The sequence below is a fragment of the Lepus europaeus genome, chromosome 7 (assembly GCF_033115175.1).
Source record: "Lepus europaeus isolate LE1 chromosome 7, mLepTim1.pri, whole genome shotgun sequence".
Lineage (NCBI taxonomy): Eukaryota > Metazoa > Chordata > Mammalia > Lagomorpha > Leporidae > Lepus > Lepus europaeus.
The window spans coordinates 44,939,162-44,963,461 of NC_084833.1; the positions used below are offsets into that span (position 1 = coordinate 44,939,162).

The 24,300-nt window shown below is 48.5% G+C and overlaps 1 protein-coding gene across 1 annotated transcript in view; it reads right to left on the bottom strand.

Moving 5' to 3' along the window:
- Positions 1–15,040, bottom strand: part of SLC6A5 (solute carrier family 6 member 5) — a 61,939-nt gene extending 46,899 nt beyond the window's left edge. The window contains exons 1-7 of the mRNA XM_062197492.1: positions 14,760–15,040; positions 14,072–14,121; positions 13,423–13,604; positions 11,507–12,043; positions 8,851–8,989; positions 6,100–6,231; positions 5,635–5,808 (exon numbers count right to left, since the gene is read on the bottom strand). Of these exons, the coding sequence (XP_062053476.1) occupies positions 5,635–5,808; positions 6,100–6,231; positions 8,851–8,989; positions 11,507–12,043; positions 13,423–13,604; positions 14,072–14,121; positions 14,760–15,040 (1,495 nt within the window). The remainder of the gene's footprint in view (positions 1–5,634; positions 5,809–6,099; positions 6,232–8,850; positions 8,990–11,506; positions 12,044–13,422; positions 13,605–14,071; positions 14,122–14,759) is intronic.
- Positions 15,041–24,300: the final 9,260 nt, after the last annotated feature.

Below are 24,300 nucleotides of genomic sequence, written 5' to 3' on the forward strand. Positions count from 1 at the left end.
ATTCTCTGTGGTGGGAGGCTGTCCTGTGCATTGCAGGATGCCCAGTGGCATCTCTGGCCCCCACACAGAGTGCCAGGAGCATTCACCCCATTCCTAGCTACAACTGAAAACACCTGGGAGCACTGCCATGGGCCATGGCCCTCATGGGAGCTGCCCTGGGTGAAAATGTCTGCCTTAGAGTCCTTGAAGTATCTTCCCACTCAGTATTATCTTCTTCGGTCACATAACAGAGGTTCAGAACGGTTCTCATGTACTAACTCTCAGAGATATACAGGGCAAGCTGTTCTCTCCCGCAACAGCAACCTGAAAGAAAGCAACTACGGCATCACCCAGATCCCTTTTTAATTCTGTAAGCACAGAAGGTATTTCTCCACCTGCTGCCAAAACAGTGCCTCCATTCCCTAAGACTGGAGAGATCACCAGCACCACGGGCACGTGCCAAATCCTTCGTTTCCAACACCGCCACTGGGAAGCAGGCAGGCAGCTTCCCTAGAGAGCGTCTCGCGATGTCTGTGGATCGCTGCCCGCCGCAGTCGCACAAGGTCGTGGTTCCTGCGGCAATGCAGCAGGGCTCACGGGTTCTCCGGGCTCTCGCTGCAGGCAGCCTCCGGCCTCCTGTCATATCGCCTCTCACCACTGGGCGGCAGGAGCACGCTTCTCAGCGCCGCAGCCCGCGGGTCTGCACGCGAAGGAATAATGGGCCGTCTCATCGGAGAGCTCCGCGGCCCAGCAACCCCGAACAAAGAACAGCGATAATGATCGCGCTAAATTGGAAGCTGTTGGAATGGGAATCTCTTTACTCAGGCAATTATTAATAAATGAAAGCACATGGAAGGCCAGGGAGAAAAGGAATCATTTAATTAAAGTTCTAATGAAAATTAAGCCATTCCCGAAATAGAAATGGTATTTATGTTGCTCCCATTCGAAGTGACCCAGCTAGCTCCGTATTTTCACAAAACTGTCGCTGGTCTCACTTGGCAGGGCACAGCCTACTGGTTCTGCATTACAGACGCCTGGAGGTCGTTACCCTAGAAAAACAGCCTCTGCTACCCCCTGCACCTTAGAAACTCCCAAAGACGCGGCCTCCACACACAAGCAAGAGCCAGGACTTCTCTCGGTGGCTAGAGTGGGTATGGTGCCCCAGCATCCTCACGGGGAATCAGGAACCCCAGAGCGCATGTCCCTAGCAGCACAAAGAGGGATGAGGGACGAACATCTCCCCACCGTGGCTGAAGGTCATGATGGAGGGCTTGCTTATCCTCCCTCTCCTGAAACGAGTCCCTTTGCCCGGTTGTCACAGGACGCGTGTTGCTACAGCGTTGTAGGGGAGAGGGTGAGCGTGGGAGGTCATCTTGGGGACAGTGCTGGGGGAAGGAGTTTTTCCATCTTCTAAAATAGCCTTGCTCAGCATGGCCACTTGGGATTCAGCCTGGGCTACCCATTATCTGGGCTCCTGGTTTGGCCAGCAGAGCGGGGAGGCTCCAGAGCCACCCAGGTCTCTGCAAGTCAGGTCACCACCACCTTCTGCAAGTTACTCTAGAATCTGAAAGGACCAAGACTCTCGCCAGGGGAGAGCCTGGCCCCAGGAACAGCACACATTCAAGTGCAGATAACATAGAGCGTGACAGATGGAAGGGCTGCATGAAGAGACTGGATACTGACACTTTGCTTCTTTGACCAAAAAATGAAAGAAAGAAAAGGAAATCACTGGCTAAGGAGGAGATAGGATCTGGCCAACCTGTCCACATGCTCACAGGGAGCAGTCAGAGTGAGAGATGTCCATTGTCTCCCTGTGCTCAGAGCATGATGGTTTGCACCAGTCTATAGGAGCTTAGCCATGGAGGGTCTTCATTCTGCCCTTCCTGTGCCCTGGGTTATTGTGAGCCAGAGTGGAAATGCCACAACACCAGCCCAGAGGCAGGGTCTACTCTACCACATGGGCCTCCATCCATGTGCCTGGCCCATTCAGCCAGCCTGTGTGTGCTTTAAAAAACACATACACAAAGACTATGCAATAAATACACATCCATGTTAGAAAATGCAGAAAAGTGTGGTTCCCAATTCACCATTGTTATTATTTTTATGTCATTTTCCTATGTTTTATACCCCTGCACATACTGCAAGTAAAGATAACATTATACTATAAATGTATATCCTGCTTTTGCAATTAACATGCTATGATATGGATCTTCCTGTGTTTTATGATGATTCATCTTGAGTGACAATAGAATACTTAATCCTTTGAATGAACCATAATTTATTGGTTCTGTGGAATTAACATGACATGGGTTTTGGTCCCATGTTTATATGCTTCTGGTGTGCGCCAGTATTGTAAATACAGCTGCATTTAATAACCTTGTATCTTCCTTACTTCCATCTCTAATTTCTCCCTTAAGATAGATTTCAGAAGTAAAAGTACTAAATTTAACCACTGTTCATACAAGCTTACTTTTTATTCCATAGAATCTCAACCATAAACATCAGCTAGGGAACACCTGGAATGACATCATTGTTCTGGAACTGACTGTATAGAATCTATTGTAGGAAGACTCTAAGAACCCTGGACGAGCAGAAGGTCTTGGGTCATGAGACCCAAATTCCAGGGCTGGTTCTACCTTACAACGTACAGCTTGAGCCTCAGAGTCCACTTTGTCACCTTCAAAATAGCAATTATGTCACCCGGCATTTGGCACACACAGCATTCTCGCTAAGAATAACAGCAATATTATTTATAAAGCTGCTTCATAGATTGGAAAGCAATTTAGAATGGTGGCTAAGATCACAGCCTTGAGAGGCAGGCAAACCTGGCTCAAATCTCAAGTCTACAAGCAAGCTAACTGTTACTTTGAGCTGCAGATTTTCACACCTGTACATTGGTGATACAATGAAAGGGCTCAACATGGTGCTTGTTGTGAGGTCAGCTATTCTACACTACCACAGTGCTGGACAAGAGTGGGTATTGTTGGTAGAGGAGAACGATGCTTCTCTTCTGATGATGCTATCTCTCCTGAAGATCAGCAAGCTCCCTGGGAAGCAACCCTTGGAATGCCAATCAAAGAAACAGCCCTCCTCCAACAGCACTCCCCTGGAAAGTGACTCCCCTCCCCCCACCTATAATCCAGAAAGGACAAACCGAGCTCTAGGATGACCTATGACCTTCAGGTATTTCTTCATTCCAGACCCTACATCCTACATGGCAACCGTTCTGGCAGGGATTGTTGGTTGTGAATCTAACAGCCACCTGGGTTGGATTCTTTCAGATGGCAGCTTTGCAGACCTGACCACTGGATAAGGGGACAGCAGGGCAAAAAAGGTAGGCCTCTCCATCCCAAAGCTGGATAAGGGCAGCCTAACTAAGGGAGGTGGGCAATCTCTAGCCTAGTGGTTCCAACCCTGGGTTAACCTGAGGAAGACTCTGAGGCTCCACACCCATAGCCTGATTTTCTTGGTCTGGGGCAGACGCTAATGACGTTTTTGATTCTTTAATTCCCCTGGATGTTCTGATGTGCAGCAGCTGGACTTAAGAACCATTATTCTAACCTAAGGAACCATTAATGAGAAAACTGTATAAATAAGGACACCATGGCCCAGAGAGGCTAAGGGACAATGACTCTTGTGTCCCTTATAACACTAGGATACCACTAATGAACCACACACCTAGGGACCTCCACAAATCCTCATTCCCTACCACTGAGCACTTCCAAGTACACAGGGTTTGAACTTAATGAGCAAGTATCTCTAGGTTGAGTTCCCCTGCAGACTCATTCAAGGTCTCTCTAGGTGGAGGCTGAACATGGCATATATGTACAGGCATGTGTATGGAAAAACACCCCAGTATGAATTACCTACCGTCTTTAGGTATATGCATCTCTCTTAGGGTGGTAAGAGGATAGAAAATCATATTTTTGCCCTTAATGGACTCAACAAGTTAAATAATGTTTTCTGTAATGCACAGATTATAAGGGCAAAAGAGTGGATTGTACCTGTACAGCAATCACAGGACACTGTCCTCAGCACAGACCGAGGGAAAGGAGAAGCTCCTTGCTCATACGTTCCCGTTAAAAGTGACTGATACTACCACCTTCTATGTGGAGAGTTTTACCCTTTTATACAGCACTTACCTCTCCCAAATCTTTTCTCCCGACAGCAATCCCCTAAGGTAGGTGGGGTGAAGAATGTTATTATTATTTCCATCTTTCAGATGAGCAAAGTGAGTCCAGAGAGAAGTTATCTGGCCCAGACATACACAGTCAGTGGGGGAGATGTCTGGCAGGTCACAAGCCTTTTTCAAACATCTGCCCTGCTCCTCCTCAAATCTACTCTTGCCCTTAATCCAAGAGGCTGGCATTTCCCTCAAGTCTTCACATCCCAGGCAATCTCCCATCTGAAATGGTCTTCCAAGAACACTCCCCCGCAGACCTGCCCTCATCTAGGTCCTACAGCAGGCATGTTTCCATTGGAGGGCTAAGTCGAAGGCTTTGCTCTCACATTCACCTGGCGACCTGAGCCGTATTTTGTGAAGAGTGACTGGGGATTGCTTCTATCACTCCTCTCCTTGACTTTAGGACCTTCATCAATGCTTTTCAAATTGTGCCATACAGACGAGTCACCTGGGCATTAGGCAGGCAAGAGTGGGGCTTCTAATCACCCTCGAAGTGATGTTGCCAGCCTGACAGATGCACTTTGGAACATAAGATCCTGGAAGACCTTGTAAAACTGCGAATTATATGACTCCACCAAAATCTAATGAGCCGGACTATTTGGCAGGCCTATGGAGTTGCATTTTTTTTAAATGTTCTTGCTTTAGAATATTTAAATTGGGGAATCACCACCAGATGGTCAAGATTAGGGTATTTAATAAGGTAACTCATATGGAAATTGGTACCTGAGATTCACCGGGCCTGAATTACAGCAGCGGCTGTTTGAGCTGCAACAGTGGGTCTCAAACTAGCACCAGAACCACCCAGAGGGCTTTTTAAACCGCAACACTGGCCCCTCCCCCAAACTTTCTGATTCCCTACGTTTGAGGATGTGTGCTTGCTGATTTCCCAGATGATGCTTATCCTCTGGTCCAGAGACCGCACTCTGAGAACCACTAAGTTGAAGTACAGACTAGGCAGGGATAACATTCATCGAAAGAAATGTACTATGTTTTAAGATACTGTAAATAATGTGAAGGCAGAGCAAACTTTTATAATGACTACTACAATGGATTTTGCACCTGACCCAAATCCACGGCTTTGAATAAGTCACCACGGATAATTGGCATTGAGTTTGAAGTACAATACAGAAACAGGGCTAGCTCTGTACCTGGTTACTAGGTATCTGCCTATAGGAAACTGTAAGCATCACCTCCCTGTTGAGACAGATTTGGACACATAACTTTAAGCCTCATTGTTGAAGTGAGTCTGCATTTTTAAAACTATTCATGAGCAAAGAGGAATTTGACTATCCCACTTTTGAGCCATGAGCTCCTTAAATGTTAGAACGAAACATGTTGGGTTGTTTGATTTAATCTCTGTGTCCCCAGCACCTAGTACAGAGGCTGACAAACATGTGTTCAATTAATCTCTGTTGAATGACCCCATAATAGTTCAACCCACACACACCTAAAGCAGGTATATCCAAACTTACCTAACAAAAGTTTGGTTTTATCTTTGCATTCTGGTGTGTTCCAAGGGTTGTTGCAGGAGCCCCAGGGCAGCACAGACACAAAGGAGGCAAACAGGTAGAAAAGTGTGTAGCAAATAATCACATTGTAGTATATGGCTATTAGGACAGAGATGATCAGCATTGCGATGCCACAACCTGCAGAAGCAAAAGTTCTAGAGTTCATTCTTATCCCAATTCCCATGGAATTCTTAGAGTTGACTACAGGGTCATGATCTAGCACAGAGGGATGTCCTAAGTGGGGTGGACTCAGTGTCTACCAGGGACACTGAGGCACCTTAACAGGACCTCAACACCGTCAGAGAGGATCTTTGACTTATCCTCCAGAAAGATTGGAAGGAGTGGGGTCTACTGATCACAGTTCTACTGGAGCCAGCGAGGGCAGTGTAAGGGCCCGGAGAGGCAGGCTGGGAGGCAGGTGGGACTCACCTTGTAGGGCTGGGATGGCCTTCCACACAGACACTGGCCCTTGACTGGCAAACTGGCCCAGCGACACCTCCAGGAAGAAGATGGGTAACCCAGCCAGAGCCAGCATCATCAGGTAAGGGATGAGGAAAGCACCTTGGAAAGAGAGAGTGGGAAGTGAGAGCTCTGGGAGGGAAAGGCAGGGCTCTGGCCCACCTTAGCCCTCTGGGTGGTGGTGGGACTCCCTTTTAATGAGCTAAAGGACAATTAAGCTCCTTTTCCAAAGAAGCTTTTGACATCCTGGCTCAATAACAGGTAACCCCAGTTCATTTAAAAGCCCTCCTCCAACAGTGTAAGGGAATTTATACAAATTCACTCCTTGTCTCAAAGCTCCATCAAACAGAATGCTTGGGGTGATGTGCGGCTTTGCAGTTTCATTTTTGGCAGCACTTTATGTCTCCAAATTACACCCCTCTAGGGATCAACAAATCCATGCCTTTGATCACTGAAAGCAAACTGGGTGAAATCACATCAGAGTCCCAGCCTTCCCAGGATCTAAAACCTGCTAAGCTAATCCTGGGGAGCCATCTTCCACAATGACCCAGGTACACCTTGTGCCAACCAGGGTTGTGTCTGCTCTGTGGGACAAGCAGCCAGCATGCGCATCCCTCCCCCACAACCACCACCCCCATCACACACTATTCACCCTTCTTTTCCATAAGAGAATTCCCTTGCAGCCTTCAAGGTCAATGCAAATGTTCATCCTCAGAAAGTCTCCCTGCTCTGTCTTCCCACAGCACCTTGCCCCAAGCTCTGATCCCTGGCTAACGTTGATGTGGGTGTCTGGACAGGGTGGTGAGTCACCTCAGTCAGTTACCTGCCTTCTCTCCATTCCCCAGAATGCCCACCCTAGTGCAGTGCCTGGGAACCTCACAGACTTGCTGAGGGTGGTCTGGGCTTCTTCCCTCCAAGGATTCTTTGAGGTTGTGTGGGAGGGGCTTGGGGAATTGCCATGATGTTTTAGGAGGTTTTAACCAGGAAGCACTCTTCCATGATCAGTCTGAGGGGTAGAGATTCCATAGCCCAGAACACTATTCAGCAAAGAGAAAGCTGATCTTTCTCTGGTGCCGCCTTCCAAGTGGCCCCTCTCCCAGGCCGGTGTTCCACGGAAGGGCCTTTCCAGCCAGAGGCTCTCCCACAGGAACCGTGGGCCGCCGGGGAGACAACCGGGGGACCCTGCTTTATCCTCCTCTCCTCACAGCTTTGAGAAAGGATGGGGTTGTGAGAGGAGAAGGAGGGGCCGGGCTCTGCACCCTGCGCTAGGGTTTGCGGGCCCCGGGCGCCGTCGCAGTGCGGGAGAAGTCTGCCTCCCGCTCCCGACACCTGGCTCCGCCCGCATCCCCGGTTACCTCCCGGGCCGCACGCCCGCAGCCCCGCACTCCACGGATCTCGGGCCAGCAAAGCGCAGGCACCTGTGTCCCTAAACTCCCTTGGCTGAATTCCCTCTCCACTCCCTTCCCGGGTCCCCACCCCTGCTGGTCCTGGAAGCCTCATTCTGGCCCCGGTAGCCCAGCTCCCGCCCCCAGCTCTGAGGTCTGCCTGCGGGAAACCCTGCAGGGCGCCTATCTCTCTTCGTGCGGCCAGCGCTGAGCCTTCTCTTTCCAGGACACTCCTGATTACAAAAGCTCTGCGGGCCTCAAGAGTCCTTGTCCACGTGTTCTAATCTGGAACCGGTCGGGGGGAGGAGGTCACCCATTTTTGCCGTTTTAGCCGTCCCGTGTAGGCCCACCTGTCCGTCTCACCGCGCCAGACTCCGCCTGGTGCGGAACCAAGAGGCAAAAGCAAAACGAAACCACCTTGAAGTTGCTCTCTGGGGAGCGGGAGCGCGCGCCTCGTCCCTTTGACCGCAGCTGCGACGATGCGGGAAAGGAGCAAACTCCTATTTATTCTTAGAGGGCGCCTGGTCCGCGGACGTGGGAACGAACGTCTGGTCCGCGGCGCCTGAGCGTCGCGTGGCGAGGGGGGAGCAAAGGGGACCCTGCACGCGTCGGTTCCCTCCCCGCGGGGACGGAAGTGCTGGATTGTGGTGGCCCTGCAGCTGGCGCGGGCCTATCCCGCGTTCTCGCCATCTCCGCAGTTAGGACAATGGAAAGGAAACTGCGATTGCTCATCGATTTTACCAAAATCGAAATGTAGCCGGCGTCTGCCGGAGAGGGGCTGTGTGGGAGGCGGGAGAAGGGGGCTTCTGCGGGGGGTTCAAAGGGCAGCCCCTCCCCCCTCGCGCCTTCCGGGCCGCCTGCCTGCTGCGTTCCTCCGCGCGCATTCTTAGTCTGTCCTGGAAGCTTAGATTTCCTCGTTATCGTCTTAGAATGTTCTTAATTCGGACCTCCAGGACTGCACAGCACCTGGCTGTAAAATCGATTAGGTTCGCGTCACTGCCCAAATACGCGACGGCTACACTACAGTCTGCACTCCCATGCGTCGATGCTCTCTAGGGGCGCGACCCAAGGTCCCCAGACTGGATCGGGCGCAGGTGTGGGGGGCTTCTCTGGCTCTCCATCTCCAGGTAAAAGCCTCCTGGATGCAGCGCCCACCGCCTACTGTTGCTTTTGCTCTCCAGCTCTACGCAGCAGCCTCCAGGGGATGAGGCTGGGGACTGCCGAGGCTGCCCTGAGCCTCCCACCTCGGACCCTGCCCGAGGGCTCTGCGTACCCCCCACGCCCCTCGAGAGCCCGCCCCGCCGCGCCGCAGGCGGAAAGAGCGGAAAAGCCATACCTCCCCCGTTCTGGAAGGCCAGGTAGGGAAACCTCCAGACATTGCCCAGCCCCACTGCATACCCCACCATGGACAGGATGAAGTCCAGTTTGCTGGACCAGTTCCCTCGGGCCTTATTCTCATCCCCTTGCTCGTCCTCCTGGGGGCGGAAAAGCACATTGTCGGATAACAGCCCTGGCTAGGTCGCAAGCAGGTCCCATTCCACCCCGCCCTCCGGCCGAGGGTCCTTCCCAGCAAGCAGACCCGCAGTTTTCAACCGAGGATGCATCGGCAAGCAGGACCCCAATTCTAAAGGACGAATGCATCTACAAGCAAGGACGTCACCCTTCAACGTTGCCCTGCGAGTCTTTCAACAAGCAGGCCCCAACTTCTTATCTGAAGATCCACCTTAAACAGATCCCAGAATCCCCTTTGTCAAATCCTGCAGTCCGAACCCACTGGCAAGCAGCTGTCCCCAAACCTTGAAACTAGAGGTTGGTTGCAAGCAGATCCCTCCATCCCCAAGAATTTATTTGGCAAGCAGGCTCCCAACATCATGCCCAAAGTTCCCAGCAAGCAGATTCCTAACCAATCCCTCCCTCTCCTCCCAAAGTGCCGCCACCACACCACCCCTCCCCTGCCTGCCCTTTCTGTGGGTTGTGTGCCAAGGCCAGAAAGAGAGCTGCAATGCCTGAAGCCAGCCAGAGCCTTTGCCTCACCAAAGCCTACAGGAAACCTGCCTGGTCAGCTGGAAGGGGAAATGAATTTAGGGGAAGGGGAAGTTACTTCTGCCCTGGGGCAAAGGAGAAATGCAGAAGGGGGATGGGGTGAAAATAAGAAGAGGGCAAACGGAAAAGGTACATATGGTAAGAGATAGAGAGTATAAAACTTTGGGTTCTGGTCTAAATTTTACCGCTGATCAGTTAGATTACCCCAAGCAACCACTTGCACTCTCTGAACCTCTGTGTCCACATCTGTAAAACAAGGGGCTTGAAATAACTGTCCCTTGAGGCACTGGCCAGCTCCAGCAATCTATGTAATCTTTCATGGCTCACTTCTCCGAGCTCCCACTACGATGCTTTCTTGGGGCTGAACCCGGTCCTGGAATGCCTGACTGCTCACCAGGAAAAGCTGTGGGGTGAGGTCACGTAAGGTGCACTCTGAACATGTTCAGGACACTTGGACTCTGCACAAAGCTTCCAGAGGAAGGCCACTGCCATCCTCAGTCACCCTCCTCCTCCCATTGTAGTAACCTGGTGAGCTTTGTACTATTCCCCTCACTACACACACACACACCCAGAGGGTAAAACAGAAGTCCTGGGGAGGAGCAGGGTGAGTGTCAGAAAACCACAACCAGCAAGATGGGCGGGGCTGAAAAAAGTACTTGCAAGAACCAGAACATCCTCCCTGTACTCCTCCCACCCACACACCACCCCCACCTCTAACCCCACCTCCCAGGCTTCCAGGCTGTAAAGGAGGGGGGGGGGAGGATGGGGAGCTCCAGTCCCTCTTGCCGCAGTGCAGAGGTTAAGCAAGGCATGTGAAATGAATTTTCTTCCACGTTCAGGGTCACACTATGGGGTTCATGCTGTCACAGACGGCTAATGCACATAGACAGAGGTGAACCCCCCAAAGCAAGGGTGAATGGGAAAGTCCAAGTTCATGTTCATTTCTAGTTATTCTAGCAGCTGGGTGTAGGTCTATTGGATAAATGTGAGTGTGTGTGTGTGTGTGTGTGGTGCAAACACTGACGTGACTAAGGACAGAAGGGCTGTATAAACCCTGCATTGCACACAGGCAGATATTCTGGTCTGAGACCCCTATTGCTGGACAAAAACCTAGCCCCTGAGCCCAGAAGAGGAGAGGAAACAGCAGAAAGGCAGGCAATGGGAGAGCTGCAGTCGGTGAAACAGGACTCACACAGAGGATGAGAGAAGGGGAATTGACTGGAGGGAAATGGCAGAAAACAAAAGCTTACATGGAAGAAAGAGAGCTGCCTCTGTCCCTAACCAGGGGCAGAGATTAGCTCACTGGGTGTTTCTACCACTCTGAATGGTAAGGGGGCAAATGCAGGGACAGACCCAGGTTGGTGGGGCCTGGAGCTTACAAAATTGATGAAAGTTTGTTTTGGGAGTTGAGGAGCAAAATTATGATGAGAATATTGGATACCAGGTTTTGGAAGGGTCAGGGCAAAAGATGGGCCCCAAAGCTTGAAGCTTCAATAGCCTCATGCAAACCTACCTTGCATCCAATGAATCCTCATTTGATATTAAACCATTAGCCGCCACCACCACAGAGTTTACTCCGTGTTTTTGTTTTTTGATTTAAGGAAAACAAATAAAGAGGTAAGAGGCAGGAGAGGAATTGTGTCTGAACAAAGCAGGTAGTCTGTCGGATCTGTGCCCCGAATCCCTGGTCCTACCACCGTCCTGGGCTGACAAGTGGCAAGTTGTAGCCCCTCTGGCACGGTCACTGCAGCCCTCGCGCCCTAAACCGGCCACCTCAGCGCAGTGCGAGCTTCTGAAGCCACAAAGCCGTGTCCCGCATCCATCACTTGGCACTGCCAATCGGTCTCCCCATCAGCACACGTGCACCCGCCACGGCCTGGCTCGCCTTGTCTCGCCCCGTGCGCGGCTGGAGAGCAGAAGGCGGCGCGGGCCCCACGCGACTTGCTTACCTGGGTATCAGTGGTGGCCACACTTCCCGGGAGCACTGACGCGATTCCATCCGTGCCCAGCACCACGGTGCTCTGGCTCATGTTCAACCAGCCCACGGCCGGAGTATTGTTCCGCTCCAGGGTGCCCTTGCCCACACTCACGTTCGCATCCCCCTCCGGACCTCGCAGAGCCGGGATCTTACAGTGCAGCGCGTTGCCTGGCCCGGCGCCCGCCGAAGCCGAGACCGCCTGCGCGCGGTGCGCTTCGCTCAAGTCCGGCAGAGCAGCAGAGGCTGCCTGCGCCCGAGGGCTACTGAGTTTGCACGACCCCATTCCAGACCGCTCGGCCTCACAGGCCCGCGCGTCGGCTGACTGAAAAGTTTGGGCGCCAGTTGAAGCCGACCTGGGCACACGTGGCAGCGGCGCGGCGGTGGCCGCGGGCAGCTCCTGCTCAGGGCTGGTCCTGGGCGCGCACCGGCCATCCCAGTGGCCTGGCACCGCCGCCGCCTCCAGGCTGTTGGCCGGTTGCTTATTCATTTCCTTGGGGGCACTGCAATCCTGCAAACACAACGTTAAATTCGTGCAAAAAAATTTAAGTCGCGGCAGCGTTAAAAATACCTGTATCTACACATGGAGACTTCACAGCTCACGTCCAGACGCATTATCTGGGGGCGCAAGTCAGAATTTGGATTTTTCCCTTTCCCCAAGAAAGATTGCAGTCAGTATTTCTCAACTCTGCAGTCTCTGAGTAACCCGATGACAGAAGCAAGCTGATATGCCCTTCCCGATGGAGGACGAAGTAAGAAAAGAGGGAGAAGTGGTTTTTGGAGGGGGCAAAATGGGAGGGTGTAAATAGCCCTACAGCCCAGAGCTCCCCGCCTGTTCTGGATTTCACATCACGGCTGTGGGGTGTGGGCGCCCCCATCACCATTGTAGAAAGATTCTTTAATTTTCCGCCCCATTTCCTTTGTCATTCAACAATGCACATTGCCTTTTTTTTTTTCTTTCCCATAGACAAGCTGTGGCCACAAAGCTGATGCCTTGGCACCAGTGAGCGCTTGAGGCCAAATTGGTTGTGCAAATCCCAGAGCCCCCAAACTCACCCCAGCCTGCTGGGTAGCAGAGGCAAAGATAAAGATCTCGACCAAAACACCACCACCAATAGCAAAATCCCACAACAACAATAATTAACCATGCTTAAAACACAAGGTCTATCTCCCACAATCTACATTCACCTTCAGATTTCCAGAAATGTAAACAAGCCTGAAATTTTTTTGTATTGCATTCGTTTTGTAGGCATTGACTGTTCACAGGAATCTAATATCCTTCACACCCGTACCCTTGCATGAAGACCAAAACTCACAATTAATTTATAATTCTTCCTCCCAATTGGATTTCAAAGGAGAACAACTGTCAGTTGTGCTCCTTTGGGCTTCTTGTGCCCCTCGTCTTAGCTTTGGGGCTTCCTAAATATTAGCATCAATAGTTATTGCTATATTGTAAGAATAATCAGAATACCTTCGCCTCAATCACCTGCCCCCCCCCTCCAGCTCCCTTTCACAAATGCATAGATCAGAACTCCTTAATTTGCATCCAGTCTAAGCGCCTTTACCCAAGCCAGCCTTGCTGTCTCAATAGCCTCTAGGACCCAGGGCAACGCGCCTGTGTAGTGGCATCTGGTTTTTCAGCACCGAGGACAGTGCTCAGAATCCCGCCTTGGAGAGCCACCCGCCACCGACCCCCCTCAGCCCTATAGCATAGCAAACCTCTTTCCGACTGCAGGTGTTGTTCACCAATACAAATACCTACGGCTGCAATAATTGCTCACCCTCCTCCCGCCCAACGCACAGGTCTTTCAAAAGGAGATACCCAAAACGAATCTGCCTTCCTATCCCCTCAGACCACTTTCCTATGAAAAGAACAAAAGGAACACTCACCATGTCCGACACAGGCAACAGATTGAACCGGTAGAGAGCGAAGCCACTATTAACTGGGTTTGGCTCCGCAGGAGAAGCGTTTCTATATCTCCTTGGGAAACGCCAGGTTTGCGTCAGTGCAAAGCAAGGTGCCCTTCGTTTGACATCTTCTTGATAATACAAGTTTGATAAATCATTACCCCCTTGGATTCCAATTTTAAAGGGACAACAGCCTAGAGTACGCTTGCTAGTTGTCAGTCGGGCAGGAGGGGGCTGTGTGTTTGGCGTGACTCATGTGGGTCTGATTACTAAACCAAAGCTGGTGGGAGGGGAAGACAGAAGTTTGCCTCCTCCTAATTAATGGAAACATGGGAGGGACACGTCCCACTGCACCCAAAGCCAGGCGCAGACGCCAGCAGAGTGGAGTGGGCTGTCCAGGTAGGAGCGGGGGAGGGGTTCGACCACTATCGTGTTTTTATCTTCCAGCAGATTCCAGGAGCAGAACTGTCTCTCTGAACCTTCAGCAGGCTCCATAACACTAGCCGGAAAGCAATGGAAGGTCTGCTCCTAGACTCACAGCTGTGCCATGGCTGGTACAGACACAGGTTCTGCATTCCCTTGGGTGTACCCACCTTGCCTGCACGCAGACTTCAGATTCCCGCATCCCTACCATCCAAGACAAAGGTTCTTGGAGGGACCCTGGGTTTTCGAATTGAGGTCCTGTTATAACACAATGAAGAGAAAATGCTGAGCAATTGATTGCACTCAATGTAGTTTTTAAAGTTCTTTCGAAAATGTTTTAGAGAAATAAAAAGGATTTCATTTTCACCACTGACCTGGGTTTCAGACCACTTTCAAAGGACACCCGTTTTGTTTTTTTTGTTTTGTTTTGTTTTGTTTTTTGTCTTTTTTTTTTCCTTCATATTCCTTTCAGGAAAAAACCAGAGCCAGGCCTGATTTGTAAGCAAGTGGAGTCTTAGAGACACTCCCCCCACCAAAAAAAAAAAAAACAAAAACCTCGATCCCCAGGCAACCGGGGTCAGCACAGACCCCAGGAAGCCAAGGAGGACGTTAAGTCTGTTGGAGAGGAGGGGAGGGGCAGTGGCCACCGCAATTAACTGGACTTTCCAATTAGTACAAGGCAGGGGTTACTATCATAAGAAAGGGGAAACGCTTTCACAAAGAGGTAGTTTGCAAACTAGAGGGGGATGCTCAGCAAAAAGGCTTCTCTTCTCTCCACCCCTGCCAGCCTCACCCAGGGAACTCCTGGCCTCGGGGTTGGAGTGGCTGTGGAAAGCTGTGGACAGCGCTTCCCTTCCGTGCTGCCCGCCGCCCGGCCCACTGCCTCGGGTCCTCACAGTCGCACTCGGCTGGGCAGCCCCCTTGCGATTGGAGGATAAGGCCGAGGCGGCCGCAGGCAGAGGCTGCAGCGGCAGATTGCGGCGGGCGCTGGGGGCACTGCAGGGCTGCCCCCTCCCGAGATGCCCACCGCGCTCCGATGCCTTGGTTGCTGGGTTCTCCCACCTGGGCCCTTGGAGGGAGGCCAGCTGGAGCCCACAGCCTGCGTTTCTTGAACTTTAGGTTCCCTAAGAGCTTGCGTTGGTTTCAGGGCGCTTTTTACTGTAGTCTGAGTTAACATTTATCGAGGTCTCAGTACTGAATTTTGTGCAAGGGCTCTCCATGAATGGTCCCATTAAGCCTTGGCAGCAGTCTTTGAGAAACTATGCCAATTTTAAAAAGCTGGGAAAGCTGAGGCTCAGAACATCTTTGTCGAATCCCGGAGAAGTCCCCTACCACTCCTAGAGGGTGGTCGCTAGCGCCACGCGCTCTCTCTCCCCAGGGCCCGCTCAGAAGGAACCCGGCAAGGCCCGGGAGGACGGTAAGGAGCCAGAGGTGAGCCCCTGTGAACTCGGGCTGGAAGAGGGTCAGGCGAGCCTGCGAGAATCCTGCAAGGGCAGGCCCATTCTCCCGCCTTGGCTGGCGCTGGGAAACATCCTAGGTTCTTGGTGCCACGAGGGAAGTTTAGGGGGGAACCTGCCTGGCGATTATTCCAAAACAACCCCAATTTCCAAGAAGGACCCAGACTGGGATGCCGGGAGGTAGAGGACAGGCAAGATAAGCGCTGGTGCGCGGCCGGTAGCTTGCGTAGGCCTCCCTCTGCAGTCTGGAGTGACTTACACGAGGGACAATCACGACTTGGAAAAGTTCGGGCCAGTGCTATTTGCATTTGAGCAGCCTCCGCACAGGGCCACGAGTGAATGAAGCCTCCACCCGGTACGAGACGCTCCAGGGCGCACGAGGTTCCTGGCTTCCAGAGGAGCAGGAGGGAGGCACAGCGGCGCGGGAGCTCTGCCGGCCTTCTCGCCTCCCCTAGTCGCGGCCCTGGGCGTGAGTGACGCCTGCGCCCCCGCTCAGCTCCCTGCCCTGACGCGTGGCCCGCCGGCCCTCCCCGGCCAAGTGCGCACTCGGGTTCCCGCGTGGGGCCCGCCGCGCGTCAGCACCTGCAGAGGCGGGTGACGCGCAGTCAAAGCTGCGGGTGTTGAGGGGATGGGGAGGGTGGTGGAGTCGCTGCTAGGGCTTACCACCCTCCCCCTTTAGCCGCAAGATACTGGAAAGGAGGGGCCTTGTGGCGGGTGGAGGGGCAGCCCAGAACCCAGGGGCCTAGAGGTGTCGCTCTTAGGCCAGCGCGGGGGTGGAGTGGCGGGGAACCAGCCGGGCAGGAAGGTTCGGGTGCGAAGGCAGGCGGGAGAGAGCGTGCGGGGAGGGGCGGGAGGCCAGGCCCTGGGGCAGCTTGTGCGCCCGGGCGTGTATCAGCGCCTGCGAAACGCAGAGAATGGAGCCGCTGTGGTTTTGTAAATTTATTTATTTATTTGTTTTTACGGCGGGGGTAAAAAAAATAAAAAGAGGTAAAGGCTCACGTCCTCTGGACACGGGCCTCTGCCCCCGCCCTCCGCAGCCGCCTGTTTGGAGTGATAATCTGACCCGCGCCGCAGCCAAGGAGCTCGTAAATCCGCATCCATCACCGCGCAGCCATTCGGTCGGAATTAGCCAGTCACTACGGCCTTAATTACTTTGTCAAAGATGAAAAATAGTAATTGATTTTGTCCTCGATCACTTTGTTCCTACCCTCCTTCCATGCAGATAAGCAAATAAATAGCTATTTTTGCAAACCCGTGTCCACCCAACTGTATGGCGGTAGCCTACTGAAAGAGACCTCAGGTGACTGCCCTGACGCCACTGTTTGTGCCAAGACCAAGGCACCAGCCTTCGCTGCTCTTCAGGGCAGTGTGCTGGAAAAAGCTGCCAGTGCGCTTAGCCAGGAGGACGGAGAAAGTGGCCCAGCTCAGCGGGCAGAGGCAGGATTTGAACCCAGGCCCGTGTGGATTCCTGGCCACCCCCATAACACTGGGAAATACAGTGTGAGCACTGTGATTTTAAAATGAGAGCCATGACACCTGAAGCTGCTATAGATGATAGATGTTAGGGCCAGGGTGGATTTCCAGTGGCCCTGCTGGTAGGGGCGAAGCCATGAGATATCTTTGTCCCACTTGTCTGCCATCGCCCAGCTGCACTGCAGTATTGTTTGGTGCCAGGAACGTGGGTTCTGCAGACACACTGCACTACCTCCTAGCTCTGGAGCTTGGAGAGTCCTGGTGGCAAAAATAGAGATAAGAAGAATGAACCTACCTCAAGGGGAGGCTTGAGGATTAAATGATAATGTGCATGTGAGGTACCTAAACGGAGACGCCCCAGATTTAGCAAATAAGACAGTTTTCTCTACTCGGCCCAGAAGGTTTCATGTGGGTAGATAGACCCGAATTGGAAAGTCTGACAAAGTAACTCATCATCGTGCCACATTTGCCTCTCCTCATTCAGTGGTTCAGTTAACCGATAATCAAGTATCTTTCTTTATGAAAAAAAAATTATTGGAAAGGTGCTCAAACACAGAAGTGATTTTGCTTAGATTAAGGTAAATCTCAACATATGTAGCAGAAGCCTGGAGTCCTTGCAGTCAGCCTCCCTATCTTCTCCATTCTCATGGAACTCCAGGTGTCAGGGAGACATAGACTACTCAAGGCGAACTTCCCTCAGCACAGCATTGCAAAGGAGTCCATATTTAGAAGTGAGTGATCAGCTAAGGGACCAGTCCCTGCAGAGTGTAGGTCGGGTCTCCAGACCGAGACAGGCAGCACGCTTGCTTCTGATTCAGCTGAAGTGAGGATTCCCGCGTCACTGCAGCACAACACAAGGCTAAAGCAGAGAAGTTCAGAACAAACCGAGGACATTCAAGGTCATCTGTGATTCCACATGCCTGCTACACCACGGAGAAAACCAGGCGTGCTCAAGGTCACTTAGCAAATTAGAAACAAAAGCTGACAGCATCTCTCCTTTAAATAGCAAAACACAGTTGAACCTTTTTTTTTTTTTGATCCGGCAATCACACTTAGGTAGATTCCAAAGGGGGAAAAAGCCACAATGCAAAAATGTTAATTATAGCATAGATCTATAAAGTAAAAACTGAAAAAAATCTGCAGTAGATCATTAGTATATTTGCAATATAGAATGATACATAGCTGTTAAATGAATTAGAACCATGCAAGGGTATTCAAACAGTGCTTAGAAAATAGAATCAAAAGTTTATGAAGTGCTAAAAAACTTTAAATTCATGCATAAAAAGGCTCTTCAAAAAGTTAGTGGAAATGCATAATATATTAAAAAATGGATTTCAATTTTTTTTGCAACAAAATAAACTTATGGTTTAATTCCATTGCCCACAAGCTTTTTGAAGTATCATCACACAGATATTGGAAAGATTTTCATGAGGTATTTAGAAAAGCCAGATACATTAAAGTATATATAATATGATCCAACTTTTGTAAGATGAACAGTACCTAAAACCGTGTGTGTGTATGTGTGTGTGTGCAGTAAAATGTGGAAACTCTAGGATTACTGGTAGGCAATCTGGGCATTGATGTGAGTGGAGTGGAGAGATGATGGGGAGAGAACCAAGCTAAAAAGGAAAAAAGAAGAAAAGACTACACTTTCTAAAATGGCTGTAGTCGTCATATTTTAAATTTATATGAAAGTATGTACAAAATTTTTCAAAGAAAAAAATTCTGCACTAGAATTTACTGCCTTCATTAATGAGAATTAATATTCACTAAACTGACTACTTTCATTTGGAAATATTAACCCTACATCTATTTTACTGTCTTTCTCTGAGGAGTACAGCTCAGAAAAATGAATTCAGTTAATTAAGGATCCCAGCTACCAATATTTGGCTAATCCTCCTTCCTAAAGTCCTTGTGTCTCTATCTCCTAGCTCTGCTGAGGTGGAACCAGGATATAATTAAGACCTTCAGAGGACAGAGTCTTGGAAAATATCATGGTGTTCTGTTCACCCCACCCCCACCCTTGAAACGTACACTAAACTATAAAATGACTTAAATTAAAATCACACCAACCTAAACATTTCTGATTTCTAAATTTTCCATAATGACAATATTAATGCATATATATATTTACATATATATATATATAACACAATATATTCACCTCTTCCTTCTGCTGCCTCTTATTATTCTAGTAAACTTGCTTTCCTCCATGCCTATGGTATAAACAACTTAGTGACCTCCTCCAGGTGTTAAGTCTGTTTATTCATCTGCTCAAATTTCCCAAACCCAGGAATGGGAGACACCAGCCTAGTAATACAGGGCAGGTCTCAAATATATTCATTGTTGGAAATAGGAGGTTTCTGATACATGGAACACAAGAAAATTAATGATTTGTGTCTGCAATGTTGCAATATTGGTAAGATTCTCTTTTTTTTCCTCCTTCTCTCTTCCCTTGCTGCCCTAGTTAGCAGGGGGAAAAATTGAGTTCAACATCAAGCAAACCTAGTAGGAATTCCTACAAGTAGAGCAGAACAGATGTATAGGCAGTTTATGGTGTGAACCAAGGCTATTGAGTGGACTCTGAAGAGGGTTCAGAAAAGTACCACGGTTTGAAGCAGGGCCTGGGCAATTCCAAATACTTTACACCAGTAGAAACTCCCAGCATCGATTAAGCACTAAAACCTTGTGATTTTTGTCAGTGGGTGGTACCCTTGTAAATTGGGCCCAGGGATCATAGGAATTTAGAGCTATAGGTTCTAGTAATTTGCAACATTCAAGTACAGAATGAAGCTATAACAGAACAACAGCCCAGACAGGCCCAGCTCAGTCTACCATGGTGGACATATAACCCATAGTCAAGGAGCAGTGATGGTAATTGTCTCCTGGTATGTCACCACTAGAACCCAGAAATGATCTATGAAATCTTTTGTTGTGGTTGGGTTTTAGAAAAACACTTTTTAAAATTTGTTTATTTGAGAGAGAGAAAGAGAGACACACAGAGCTTGCATCTGTTGGTTCACTCCCAAAATGCCCACAATGGCTAGGGCTTGGCTGGGCTGAAACTGGGAGTCAGGAACTCAATCCAAGCCTCCCATCTGGGTGGCAGGAACCAACTATGTGCGTCATCACCACTGTCTCCCAGGACTGCATTAGCAGGAAGCTGGAATCAGGAGCCAGAATCAGGAAACAAACTCAGGTTAGTGTGTAGGTTTGGGGTAGGTGGGGAATGGAGCCAGGGGGTATACATCTTAAATACTAAGCTAAATGCCCAGTCTGATCCCTGAAATTTTTTTTTTAAGATTTATTTATTTATTTTAAAGGCAGAGTTACAGAGAGAGGGAGAGAGAGATCTATCTGCTGGTTCACTCCCCAAATGGCTGCAACAGCCAGAGCTGGGCCAATCCAAAGCCAAAAGCCAGGAACTTCTTCTAGGTCTCCTACATGGGTGTGGGGGCCCAAGGACTTGGGCCATCCGCCACTGTGCTTCCCCAGGTGCATTAGCAGGGAGCTGGATTAGATGTGGAGCAGCTGGGACTCAAAGCAGCACCCATATGGGATGCTGGCCACAGATTTACCTCCTATGCCACAGAGCGGGCCCCCCTGACATCTTTTTAAATGATTTCTTAGTGTATGCATTCTATTTTGAGTGCCTCTATTTCAGTCTAAACATCTTTGGAAGGTAAGATAATACAGTGAAAACGGGGCTTTAGATATGAGTGATGGGTTTTTTTTTTTTTTTTAAATCAAGTTCATCCACTGATTTAACTGTATATTCTTGGTCAATTATTTATCCTTAGAGTTTCACTCTTATTTCCCATAAAATGGGGTCTTTGTGGGTATTACATAAGATCACGTGTACAAAATCCTTTAGCACAGTGCTTGGTACAGCAAGAGCTCATACTACCTCAAGACCCTCTATTTGCAAGTTATACTAGAGTCTGGAGCTCTCCCTTATAACTGCATCCAAATGACTCCTTTCTACACGTCATACTTCTGGTGTTTTGGCCATGTCTTTATTTTTTTCTGCACCTGTTTCTTGATGGGATGTGAGCCTTGCTTGTTTTGAGTGTGTGTGTGGAGGGAGAGGGATGGGTCATTTTTTCCACCTGAAAATGCCAGGCTCCATCATAACTCCATATGTTTGCACCTGCAATGCCCTCTACCTGACATGGCCTTTCCTCCACACTGAATTCCTAGCTACTCCGTAAGACTTATTGCCGAAAACATGTCTCTTTAGAGACTTACTTCCTTATCACTTAGTCCTTTATAATTATTTCCATGTATGCCTTCTCTCTTTACAGTAGTCACTAGCCACTACTACATTCGGCTGCTGAGATGTAGCTTCTTATGTTTAAATTAATTAAAATAAAGTTAAATATAAAATTTCATTCTTAGTGCCCAACAGTCGCTTACTTTGGGTGCTACAGAGAGCATTTCCATCACTTGGAAGCTGTGAGCTCTTCAAAGGCAGAGGGCATGCTTTATCTTTAAGACTTTGCATTTCCATCTTGCACCGACATATATAATAGTCCCTTAGTATTTTTGAATGTGTGACATAAAAATCATAGAATAGCTTCTTGGTTTCTTATTTAAGTCCCCACACTGCTTTCTCTTAACCATATTTTTTTGTGTTTTTATTGGTTTTCATTTTTAAATTTTGTTATTCTGATCATAAAAGTAATGCATATTTGTCACAGAAAATTTGGGAAGCCCTAAAGAAGAACATAAAAATATACATTACATTCTTCTCCAAAATATATACGTTTCGGTGTAAGGCCTTCTAAATGTTCAAATGTATTGAAATATAACTGAGATACTGCTATTAATAATCTTTTGTAACCTGCCTTTTTTCACCTGTGATATATTGTTAATTAAAGCTCTGTTACATTGCCATGAAATCTAAATTATCATTATTTATTGCTGCATGGGTTTTCACGATATGAATGCACCACAATTTAACTAATAAATAATTGTGCATTTGAATTGCTTCTGATGTTTTTATAAATAGAACTGTATTAGATATCTGTATCTTTCTGTCTATAAATATATCTTTGATAATATCTCTAATTTGGATTTTAATGTAGGTTCCTAAAAATGGAATTATTATGGAAAGGAATTGCATAGTTTTGAGAATTGGATCCATTTTATCTGGACCAGTGTCTGTGATGTCTGGCTCAAGATGCAGACAGAGCTGTTTGGGAAGAGGTATCCAAGCTCTGAGCAGGGAGTGACAGCACTCTGTGGTTTGTTTCCATTCCTCTTCCCAGTGATACCCAGCAGTTTGTGAATACCCCTGCCTCTTCAAAGCCATGGGAATAAGAAGCCATGGCATGATTCTGCAAAGAATAAATCAATTTCCTCTTCAGCATAAGGGAATTTTTAGCGGAAACAATATTATTTGGTAAATACAAATATTTGTAATTGTCAGCATGCTCAATATCCAAATTTTACAACTATTAAGTTCAAACAAATAAGCCCATCTGTTTACACAGGATTTAATTAAACAGTTGTGAGAAATAAGGCAAACACTGTCAAAATGTGCAGGATTTGTGAACACTTCCTCTTCAGTGGAAATGTCTGGTTGCAGGCTGCCTCTGGTTTCTGCAGATTATATGGATGATGATATGTTTTTCCAAGTCATTAACTTGGGCACAGCTTTGGGGCCAAATTAGGAGCTACATCCAAACCATTCCAGGGTCTGGGTGATTGGTAGAGCTGACAAAGGAAAGACCCTGTGTCATTCACCACTGTGGGAGCATTTGTGGAGAGTGATTGCCTGGGAGGACACATGGTTCAATGATTCCATTGTTTCAGGAAGGCCTGGTTTCACTGATACTAAGAGCGAAAGGTGCACTGTGCCCCAATGTGGGCTATTCAAGGGAACACTGTCAAAGACATTTCAAATGGTATTTTTTCCTTAGAGCTCCATTCCTTCAATTTTGGCATTATGGTATCTTTTGTATTATATTATACAAAAAAAAAAAAAGAAGAAAATAAATTTCATTTCGCCAGGACTTTTTCCATTACAAGGGACAAACCCAACTTAAAGCTAGTTGAAGCTCAAGGTGCCAAGTGCCGGATAGGTCAAAGTCAACATGGAGCTGACATCAAGTACAGCAAGATTCTAGGCTGCCAACAGCCTCAAGAGCCTTTCTGTGAGTCCTGGCATCTGTTGGTCCATCTGTCACTTGCTGTCAGACCCTCATGCCTTGGAAGTCATGCCACTCAGAGTTCTGAATTCCTGTGCTCATGGATTGTAACCCAAGGGAAAACAGATAGTAAATCTCTATTCCAGTTGGGGCCAGTTTTAGAAGGACCTAGACAGAGAGCCTTTGATGTAGGTAGATTATTTGAGGGGGAGGGAGGGGTCTCAGAAAGCACCAGTGAAGGAGCAGGTGAAATGAAGAGTCAATAAAGAGCGCTTTGATGGGCGTCAGCGTCGTGGTGCAGTGGGTTAAAGCAGCAGCTTGTGACGCCAGCATCCAGTGTCAGAGCACTGCCTCAGTCCAGGCTGCTCCACCTCTGATCCATCTTCCTGTTAATACACACCCTGGGAAAGCAGTGAGAGATGTGGAAAACCAGGCTCAATTGACTGATCTAACTAGGTCTCTCTCTCTCTCTCTCTCTCTCTCTCTCTCTCTCTCTCTCTCTCTCTCTTTCTCTCTCCCATCTGTCTGCCTTTTAAATAAAAAAAAAAATTAGAGAGTGTTTCAGTGAGTAAGTTATCTATGTGAACAATTGGAGTTCAGGAGATCCTAGGCTATGATTTGTCCCCAGACTCTCTTCCCTTACCGGCTGAGGATTGTCTCTGGAGGTGATAAGCACTCTGTGGCTGGACCGAGCAAGTTTCCACAGCACTGGAGAGAAGAGAAACAGAGACATGGTTGATTAAGGTAGGAAGCTAGCAGTGTGCCAGAAGTCATCAAACACAGCTGCTGGTCAACTCGGAAGGGTGGAGAAAGTACTGCTCAGCTCTAGTTTTTTCTCTATTTCTGAGACCAGTCACATGGTACCTGAATCAGCCCAAGCTTAGTGCCACGTCTGTCTCTTGGGCGTGGTAGGTTGGTATTCTACAATGGAGGTTCCATCAAAACCAGAGAAGTGGGAAGAAGCTTCCCGAATAAAGAGTGGACTAGTAAACCATAGTTATCAGAAGAAGTACAGGAGGGATATTAGACAAATTAATAATATATAATAACAAACATACAATTCACTTCCAAGCTTTAATCCTATTATAAGGTTATAACTACTGAATACTTTGGTAAATCTTTCCAAATTATATCTATATATGTATGTTTCCTTGTCCACTGGGATCCATATATTTTGCACCTTCATTCTTAATACAATATTTTGTAAACAGTTAATATAGAGTGAACACTTTATGAACATTTATATATCATAAAACATAAAATACATCATCAATATGTTTTTCATCTTTTTGTTTGTAAGAGTCACTAAGTGACTTTAAAAAAATATTTATTTACTTGAAAGGCAGAGTTACAGA